This window comes from Megalops cyprinoides, chromosome 4 (genome assembly GCF_013368585.1).
Source record: "Megalops cyprinoides isolate fMegCyp1 chromosome 4, fMegCyp1.pri, whole genome shotgun sequence".
Classification (NCBI taxonomy): Eukaryota; Metazoa; Chordata; class Actinopteri; order Elopiformes; family Megalopidae; genus Megalops; species Megalops cyprinoides.
The window spans coordinates 15,347,082-15,357,787 of NC_050586.1; the positions used below are offsets into that span (position 1 = coordinate 15,347,082).

Here is a 10,706-nt window from a genome sequence, read left to right on the forward strand (position 1 = left end):
ATTAATTCATCCTTCTCAGTGCAGCAGCTAAACATATAGTAAGATTTCATCCATCTCCACTTTTTTTCAACTACTCCCTTCAAAATATCATAACACTGATCTATATTATACATGTTGCATTATAATTTTCCATGTTCTAGCTGTGACATGATTACTTGAGGAAGGCTTCCAAATACTTGATGAAATCCTTAAAAAGAAACGATGAAGTCTGCATTGTGCACTTTGATGTCAGGAAGCTACCAAAATGGAACCACAGAAAAGGATAACAGAGGAGAGCTAAAGTGAGCAGTAACCTGTGCATCTGTTCTTTGTGACCCACAGGGTTTGAGAATTGTGATCAAGTTTGTCAGGGCAGGGGGGCTGGTCTATACTGTAAAGAGCAGGTGGCCAGAGAAGAAGCTGTCAGCGGTTATACCATTGCCTCCATAGTTGGCCTGCAGCCACACCTTGTCTCCCTTGTAGAGCTGCAGAACAGTGCCCCCTGAGGCCGTGATGTAGCCGTTCTGCTGGGTGGTGAAGGAGTGCATCACCAGCTGCCCGTTGCGGCGCAGGTCGATGTTACCCACGTTCTGATATATAGTGCAGTGGAAGTCAAACTGGTACACACCGGGCACCACGCATGTGAACTCCCCTGTCTGGGTGCTGTAGTGGTTCTGCCCATTGTAGATGGGCTCGCGGAAGATGATCTTCTGATTGGGGTTGGGGTAGTTGTAGCCCAGGCGCACGGCAAAGGCAGAGGGTTGGTTCTCACCGCCGGTTCCTGGAGGGCCAGGAGGACCTGCCATACCTGGTGGACCAGGTGGCCCTGTAATGTGGTGGTGGTGAAGAGAGCACAGAGACATGTTTGGTCAATTATTGTGACCCTTCCTGAAGATTATACATATATATTTATATTATACATTATATTTGTAAATATATTAGAAATTATATTTCAGTTTTGTATTGGCTGTATTGTTACTTTGTTATATTGTTTGAATTGTTTTCTACTAATGTATTTGCCCATCCTGGGCAAGAGTGTTCATGAATACTACAACAGGTATTATTACTTACTATCAGTAGTACTGCTTCTATCAGTGGCATTATTACAGATTTCTGTAACCTGAAAAATAATATTTAGAGGATGAAAAGTGAGATGGAGGACCAGACTTACCTGGTGGTCCTGGTGGTCCGCGTGGACCTTGGGCTCCGTCAGAGGGTCCCATTGGACCAGGTGTTGATTCTTATTTTAGAAAATGAGAATTATTTTAATATTTCGTTAAATGTAACACTTTTTTAGCACCAATTTAGCCACGGAGAACAGGTTTTCATTTGAATACAGCAGTGTGCCTGGGACACTGCTGCTGTATCTTTGGACAAGGTACTTAACCCACAATTACTTTAACAAATATCCAGCTGCATAAATGGATAAATTCGTATGTCGCTCTAGATAAGAACGTCTGCTTAATGACAATAATGTAATGTATTAAAAACATTCCTTATGGTTTGTATGTGATTACGAGGATGTGTGTGTGTGTGTAAACTCACGGTTCTCGTTCCAGGGGGAGAGGTCAAAGGCAGGGATGTTCTCACAGCGTGTATAGCCAGCTCCACGGGGGCGGTACAGGAAGGGGTTAATGGGAACTTCTGTGATGCCAGTGTTGTCACAGATGATGCGGGCCAGAGATGTGCGTTTCAGGGATTCCCTCTGGCTGCTGGTGAAGACTCCCTCCTTCTCCCACCACAGTCTGGGTAACAAAGTATTAATTAACATCTCACATTACATGTCATAGTACATTTATACATGTGACCCATTTACAAATTTCACATTCAAGCTTGAGTATGTAGTACCAACATGTAAAAAATTTATGAAACCTTCATTTGTCACAGAAAATATAAAAAATACTCTAGTTTCAAGGCCAGTCAAAATTGGTCCCTAGTACTATACCTGTAAAGAGTCTTCACTAACTACCTAATACAGATACCAGAGATCTGTATTAAATAGGCCACAATCTATTTTAATACTTATATGGGGCAGGGTAAAATAATTGAGGCTTTACATTTTATGTTGATCTTATATTTCAAGGTGGTACAATCACAGGCTAAAAGTGCCTGTAAATTATCAACACTGTCCTGTGACCCTTCTGCACAAACTCCCCTACAAAAATCACCACAATGTGTATCAAACTCTGAATTAACCCACAGAGCGGTCACAAGGGACTGCGGTACCCCCACCAACCACACCAGCTTACCTGTCTCCCTGGCGGATCCTTTGGAACTGGGTGGCAATGATGCAGGCAAACAAGGGCCCCACGCGGCCAGCAGGAACGAAAGGCTCGGCGACACCACCCAGCCACACATCAATGTTGTCGGGTGTGCCGTACAGCTCCAGGAGCCTGCGGGCCAGCTCGGTGTTGTTCATCACTTCGGCCAGCTCAGCCTCCGTCTGGGGCTGGGAGAGGCCGCAGAATTTGCGCCAAGCATTGTAACCTGGGGGGGGGGGGGGGGGGGGGGGGGGGGGGGGGGGGGTTAGAGGGGTTAGAGACATGCACAGTGTCAGTGTGATGGATGGGGGAGCAATAGAGGTGAGAAGCAGCAGAGAAGTAGACAAAGACAAAGACCTCCCAGCAACGGGAAACGTGTATTACTGGTATTACTTGCTGTTTATTTTAGGCGTAATATCGCAGTGTGTTTTGGATTCTGTTATCTAGTGACAGTGATGTATTGGAGTATGTGTACCTGGGTTCCATTAGTTTCCAGGCTGTCTAGTCAGGTTACGTAACTTAGCTTGTGGTAAGGTTTGAATTAGTGTTATGCTCATGCTCCCTGGTCTGGGAATGCTGTTAGCCTGGTCTGGCACTGTTGCGTATTCAGCTTGAATGGATACACTTCTGTTCTTTTGTGCTGGATAAGAATGTCTGCTAAATGAATGTGATCTAATGTAACGTCAAGGACAAACAGAGGGAGCAAGGGGAGAGGGAGCCCTCACCAGGGAGCCCGTGGTCACGGCCGCGCTGCATGTTGAGCGAGGCCAGGTCGAGCGCCAGGCGGCTGGAAAACTCGAAGAGCCTTTCCCGCAGCTCGTCATGCATCATGTGGTCCTGAGTGTTGAGCTTGGCCTTCCGGCCCACCAGCCCTCGCAGAATCGGGTCAATACCCCCTGTGAAGAAAGCGAGAGGGAGCAAACTGTTCACGAGTGCATCCTAAACTGCACGGCCCAATACACTTTGGCACCTCATGACAATACTTGTGATAGCTTTTCAAAATACCTGTCAACAGACAAAGAGTTCACAGCAAGGCCCTCAGAGTTATTTTTGACTAGCTACCCTCCAATTTACCTTCAAAGACAATTCTCCAAGGGGCAAAGAAGGTCCTGTGGAGCAGTGGGCTGGGGAACTGTGGGTGATCATTGTAGTTCTCATCCAATCTGAACATGAAGGGCTGGATAGCCAGGTGGGCGAAGCGGTAGGCAGCCGTGGCGAAGACGTTAGAGATGCTGGGGTCCACGTTCTCATCATAGCCAGGGTAAGTGGAAAGCTGGCGTGCCACAAAGTCTGGCCCCACGATGTGAAACAGGTAGTCCCGGAATGTGATCACCTGTGAGTCAGTTGGGGAGGAATGTCTGAGTGGGCAGTCACCTCATCCAACAGAAAGCTATGAAGGGTAAAACTCGTAAACTGGTAACTACTGTGGAAAAACAGTAATTGTTGGTATGAGAGTCATAACAGACATAGATGGAAGGTCATAACAGAGACAATTACATATGGGAAACCCTGGCTGTGATTGTGATTAATAAAAGTTATTTCTCTACAGCGTGTGAACACTGATTCTGGACTGAGGTAAGCATGGGGATCATGCACGTGCCACGCTCTGGCGGTAGGGTTTACCTGGAAGTAGGCCCCCATGATCTTGCGAGCTTCCTGGTAGAGCCTTTCACTGCTCCACTGTGGGTTGAGCTGGTACAAGGCACGCGCCAGACGGTTGTGCTCACGCATCATGAGTGTGTGCATGGATGCAAGGCCAATGTTCTCATCCACACGGACATCACCTGTGCACACAGGAGAGAAACCTCAGCCACAGCCACCATACCTGCGCCTTACACCTATCTACACCTGTTCAGGGGTCCGTTTATTGATTGATTGGCATATTTACCTCTGTGATAGTGACCCACATAGGACTCACTCATGCATGACTGGCATGATTGTACATTGCTTGTCCATTGCCCATCTCCAGGTTCACTTGACGTGCTTGTATGTAATTGTTTGCAGCATTTGTATTCGTGTACAATGTATTTGGGCATACATAGAGCCTCTTACTCATTTCCTTAGTTCAACTGTCATGTCAACTCGTATTTGAAAATGAAACACTCATGTCAAGGGTCTTATCAGTCAAACAGTATTCAACCCTCCTGCCAGAAAGAAGTGGCCTTCCCCCCTACAGCCCCTCGCCCACACAGATCGCCCCATAGCTGGACTCACCCGCCAAAAAGCAGGGCACTTCCTCCAAGTTGGTGGTGTTACTGATACTGTTGCGTGTGGCACACATGTTTTCGGTCATGTTGGAGAAGGGCAGGAGCTCCCTCCCATTGTCGGTGAAGCGCTTGTTGACCAGCAGCAGGCCGCCGTCATTGGAGAGGTCCCGCAGGTCGCGTGCCAGCGTGTCAGTCGAGCCGTACACCTGCCCCACATCCAGGAAGGCTGTCAGGGTGTTTATCTGCTGCCTCACGTTGCTGGCCCCGAAGATGAAGCCTGTGTTCCCCGTCCCGCAAGCTGGTGCCGAGCGAAAAAATGGGATGCAGGTGTCCTCGTTACTTCTGAGGCGGGGGTCTCCATTGGGGATCTAGTCGGAGGAGGGGGGGGGGGGGTTACTGATGAACTCAATGTCTCAAAAATCTGAGTCGTTTGGCCTTATTATATGAGTATACACTGAGTATACACAAGAGTATACACTGTTCAAATAGCCAAAGATAAATCAATATTAGCAGAGTTACTGTTGAAGTGCAGTAAATCCAACCGATACGCCCCATTGATACACTACTTATCACCCTCATACGGGTGGTGCCCAGAGTGCAGACACTAGTATGTGGTTGTTTGTAAAGCATGGCAGGGTTACCCAAGAGGAACACACACCCTGATGGGGAAGCAGGGCTCCGTCCGCTCACAGCTCTCGTCACAGTTGATGCCGTTGCTGAAGGAGCGGATGCTGGGGGAGTGGGGGGTAAAGGTCAGGTCGTGGTCTGTCCACTGGCCAAAGATAGTCACCAGGTGGGTATAGATCCTGTCGCTCTCCACATCCTCGTTGGCGGTCCTCAGAATACGGTTGGAGACCTCTCTCACCTGGAGATGAGGAGGACAGTGGGAGAGAGAGAAAAAGATGGAAGCAGATGACAAGGGAGAATCGAGTCAGAATACAAGCCACTTCTCACAACAAAAAAGACCCTTTTTTGATCATGTCTTGTAACTGTTGGATAAGCTTGTTCTTGCTGTAACCAACAGCAAATGTAAAACTGCTACAAATAATAGCTGTTACTGCTGCTCCTATTCATACTAAAAATAAAAAAGTAATACCAGGGGGAGGAGTTGGCCATTAACTTGCAGGTTAGGGTCCCACCCCTTAGGCAGTGAGATCCCATCCTGGTACTCTGCAGGCAGCCAGCGGGTGAATGGTGTATTGGAGGATCCCCAGCGTGGGTTTCTCCTGTCGGTGAGAGGGACAGGATACAACCAGAACAAAACACTGTTAATAGGGAGCTCATCCAGTGACCTGGGGGTCACACTTTTTTGAGTTTTTGTGTACACAGTACTCTCTTCCCAATGTAATACGCAGACCAGAGGAGAGATTAAAATGTCCAGATCCATGTTTGTTTGTAGATGTGTGCACTGTACTGACAAGAATGAACTGAGAGCATTTATCATGCACAAATTTGCTTTGGCTGTCTTTGCGTTCCTCCAGCAGACATACTCCACCATGGATTGCTCCCCTCTTCAAGATATGGTCAGCTACTGACCATTCAAGAACTGGTTGTTTGCCTGCTATAGGGAGGGTCTCACAGTCTCACCTGTTGTTGCAGACACTAGTGGCGGTCCTGAATGTATTGATGAGAGGGGTGGTCCGGCAAGAGGGATCCTGGATTCTGGCTGAGCAACCAGTTAGACGGGCAATCGCGCTCAGGTCCTCTGAAGACAGGAGGTCTACAAGAAAGAGACAGAAATACTGGTTATGTTTCAGAACAGTGGTGTCGTTAGGCCTGATCATTCGGGGCTATAGCCTTGAATATTTTAAGCCTAGCCCCGAATATTTTCACCCTGAAAAAGGAGGTGTTTATAGCAAAACAACAGACTATGTAACAGAGCTGAACTTGACTTGCAGCATCCGAAGTTGTGATATTTATTTATTATAAAGGTAGATCTAACCTGCCTAACCTACAGATGCCAATCTCCCTTCAAAAAAAAAAAAAAAAGACAAGCCCCAGACAAACTTGACTTCCCCAGGTCTTTTCAATAGCTAGAAACGTCCCTGTTTCAGAACATATGTACATTTCATTACATTTACAGCATACCACACCATAACATGTATTACGTGAGTGCTATATATTACGTCTCATACATAATGCTAGCATACTATCCATACTAAGAACGTGTATGTCAGCGAGTGTCTCCTGCCTGCGTGTGTTGCAGCATCTCGGTGGGGGACTCAGACCTGTTGCATTGAGGGAGCGTTTGTGAACGTGGTGGGCTTTCTGCTGGATGAGCCTCAGTGTGTTTTCCATGTAGTCTGCAGCGCGAACTGCTGAGCGCGCGTCGCCACACGGCTGCTTCAACAGTCTCAGCCTGTCTGCAGCAGTGGCGGTTTGCCTCTTTACCCGGGCCACGCTCCTGTGCGGGACAGGGGGGTGGGGAATGGGGTAGGGAGGGGGAGGGACATACATTCAATCCAAAGTGCGGTTTTAGTCTTGTCATGGCAAGTAAATGGTCACTGGGAAACCTGATCACATTTTTGCCTTCTACTCAGGCCTTATCACCAAATCAATCATAGTTTGTTCCAAGTGCCTGTGTTTGACATATTTCCTGTTAACTCTATTACTATTGCCCTAACACAGTGAGACACATGTTTCACACACTCAATGACAATCATGTTGACAGGCACACTGAAACAGAATGAATGGATAGGCAACAGACCAGCACAATGACAGATTCTGACATCAACAGGGGGACTTCACACACCACAGCTGGCTTCACCCATTCATGTACATTCACAACAGTTGAAAATGGCAAACAGTTTTTGAGGACAGGTTGTGCTCACTTACGTGTCCCGTGAATATTTGTAGGATTCGTCAACAGTCCTCTTGGCCTCCTCCACAGCATTCATTATGAATTGCCTGCCCAGACTCTCTTCTGTTGACACACACAGCCACCCAAGAGCATGAATATCTGACTAGCATAGGTTAACAATGACTACTTGTTTATATGTTCAGACAGCAGACAAGGAAGACATTAATTTAAATTCCAGTTTTTTTTTTTACCAGTATTATTTTCTATATAATACTAAAAATGAGTGGAAATGAACATTTTATATGCAAATATATTTAAACTAATACTTTACGCACTATAGTATATATGAATTAACAGATTAAATAATCAGACAAATAAAAGAAATAACCCAAGTGCAGAGTCCTCAAGTCATATGGGTTGTCTTTTCAAATTAGACTGGATATCTGTGAGACAAAATCTTCCATCGCTGAATTATGCGGTCACATGTCAAAATGTCCACGCGAGTATGCTGAAAAAAAAGCGACGTCAGACTACGCAAAAAATCCCTTAGCTTCAAAATCGAATATTGTTTTTCGATAGGCCTATGACAAAATGTTGACTGCTGTTGGTGTTTCAAGGTACTTTGCGCTACTTTCACTACAATTGAAATAGGCTGTACGAATACAAGTTTGTCACTGTATTAAGTCACGTATCCTTTGACATCCTTTTAAAACATATTAAGATATCACATGTACTAAACTTACTGTACTACATTCATTATTATTACTACTTATTTGCTTGGCAGGATACCTTATTCAGAGCGACATATCGTATCACCCATGTGTAACAACCGAGCGCAAGGCATTTGGGTAAAAGTACCTTCTCGAGGCTACAGCAGAGGTACCCAATTGAACCGGCGATTTTATGGTGCAAAGGAATGTTGACTATTCATCGGTGAATTTCATGCTGTGTTCTATTTTAATTCCTCAGCAAAAATGCCTAAAACCTTCAGCAGGCAAAGTGGATTGCTGATAGATGCATATTTATGTGTAAACGTACAACGTCCCCGATAAATATAAAGTAAATAAGAAAAAAATATAATCCTCATTAAAAACTCTAAATGTTTGTTAAGGCTAATACATTGTCAAAGTATTGATAAATAAACACTTTTATTTTTCTTGTTTTCTTGTTCATATGAATCAACAAATGTGTGTTACATAAAATATTTGGAGAACAGGATGCAGTGAAATCTTTAAATATTTCACAAGTGTATCTAAATTATACAATTATATCGATACAATCGCTCACCTAAAGGACCTAAATGGGTGTTAATTGAACACATAAATTGGCCAATGTGACCGATTTACTTGACTCTTTGTTTTCCTTGGTATTTGTTAAAGCTTAAACGATGTCTTGCATTAAAGAAAAGTAAAAGTCCATTTCGTTGCTGGTATATTAATGGAAGGAAAACTAGACTGTAACCTTGATAAAAACTAGTTGATCATTAAATACTACAGCAGTAGGCTGCTGTACATTTAGAGGCGCACATTCAGGGATGTCACTGGTGACTACATTTTAAATATTACACACTACCTACAGTATAATGGTCACAATAGGATATTTCGTGTGGAAACCAGTATTACTGGCTGCACGTGACGTGTAGTAATGCCTGTTGCTCTTTATGGAGCAGAAAAGACGAGCCAGCAGTTACTTAACGCACTACAATCCACAGTGCACAACGACGAAGTGAGCACCAGGTGGTTAATTGGCGACCCTGAAGTCATCTGCATCGGTATTTTGACACCAAATTCTTGAACCCTACAGCACCCACAGGACGTGTGGGTTTATGAACTGTTCAAGAGCTTCAACCAGCTCTTCTTGTTTGAGGTGTCCTATCCTCTACTCACCTCCAGAAGCCTGGCACAGGAGAGACAGGTACAGTCCCAAAGGCAAAATGCACAGAATGGTCTTCATTTCTATGAAATATAAAGAGTTTTAATTTAGTGTATTAAGGCTGGGGTGTCTTTTTGCCATTCATCACCAAGAAAAAAGTGCTGATTGATTGTGTGGTCTAGACTCCAAGTTCTAAAACATGTGGGAAAAATGTAAGCTTGCTTTGAATATGTACAGGTTAATTCTACATTTTTAAAACTTTTAGTATTTTTATATCTCCTTGTCTTTTTTTCCTCAAACAAATGAAATACCAAGACACTACGGTGCAACAATGACACAAAAGCTGCCAGAAAACAATGAACAAACAAACAAACACAAGAAAAAGTGTAATAGATTTCTGTTTGTTCACCAATGGCTACAAAACAGTATAATACAGAACAAGGATGCTGCCTGATGAATTGTTCCAATGAAAACCAATTGTGTCTTTTCCATAGAATAGTTATTAGACATTCGCTACTTGATTGTGATTGAGATGATGCATTTGAAAGTGATCTGAAGAATGAAAGAACACAAAAGTTTGACTACTTTGTGTATCAGAATTTTTTCACTAGTTATTTTAATAATGGGATATTTATTTGAAGAACTGGAAATATTAATACAGAAATCATCTAAATCTTGCAGCCATATCTTGCAACACATTATCTGGGACCTGATACTGACTTTGGAATACCTTGCTCTATAATCCATATGCCATTATACTTAACATAATGCTAATATCACAACAACACTGGCTTACAAAATAAAATCTGAATATCCCAATGAATTTTTTTTTTCTGACTGAATACAACATTAGAGCACATTCACATTATTAAAAATACTAACACAAGTGCCCAGTTAAAATAAACAAAGCAAGGCAATTCTAGGATAATACAACGCACAGTGTGGCCAAAGAATCATCCCTTTACCTGCAGCCTTGAATTCTCCTCATCCGAATGATCTCAGAAGCCTCTGTGCTGTATGACTTCACCACCATACACTACCACAGGTACTTATATGCAGTCCAAATATCTTCCCCTCCCACCCACCCACCCACAGATCCTCCTTCAGATAAGAATATATTGAAGCAAATTTCCTCCTTCCTTCTTCCTACACAAGCATTACATGTTATTGTTTAATTCATACTGGGGAAAATAAATGGTAAAGTACGTTTTTGTTTCAGTTTGCCTAGTGTTTGCTTCAGCCATGTGCAATTCTCTTCGGTCTCCTCTGTCTCTGCTGTATTAAGAGATATCCACCAATCAAAACTGGCATGATTTCTGGAGTAAGGCTACTGAAAATAATTTATATATTAAGGCCAAAATGTAAGGTAGTTTATTTGAAGCCATAGGGGTAGTAAAAATAAAAAATATTGGAAATTTTGATATAAGCATGATTTTCAAGCTGGAACTCTATACAATATTTCTGTGACTTCTGGCATCAGAATTCAAGTCAAATAATTATAATTGTTAAAATTATGGTGAATTTAAAAAAATATATTTAATAAACATTGAAAGATCTTAAACAAAATGTATTTTGAGTTCCTGGGGT

The 10,706-nt window shown here is 43.5% G+C and overlaps 1 protein-coding gene across 1 annotated transcript; it reads right to left on the minus strand.

The window, feature by feature from the left end:
• Positions 1-365: 365 nt before the first annotated feature.
• Positions 366-9,200, minus strand: LOC118776123 (eosinophil peroxidase-like). Its single transcript, XM_036526218.1, has 14 exons — positions 9,134-9,200; positions 7,283-7,370; positions 6,676-6,851; positions 6,035-6,167; positions 5,544-5,673; positions 5,106-5,312; positions 4,455-4,815; positions 3,864-4,024; positions 3,315-3,573; positions 2,966-3,136; positions 2,229-2,466; positions 1,525-1,724; positions 1,151-1,219; positions 366-805 (listed from the first exon to the last, which is right to left on the minus strand). Exons 1-14 carry the CDS (start codon positions 9,198-9,200, stop codon positions 366-368), a joined length of 2,700 nt encoding a protein of 899 aa, XP_036382111.1.
• Between the last annotated feature and the right edge of the window lie 1,506 nt (positions 9,201-10,706).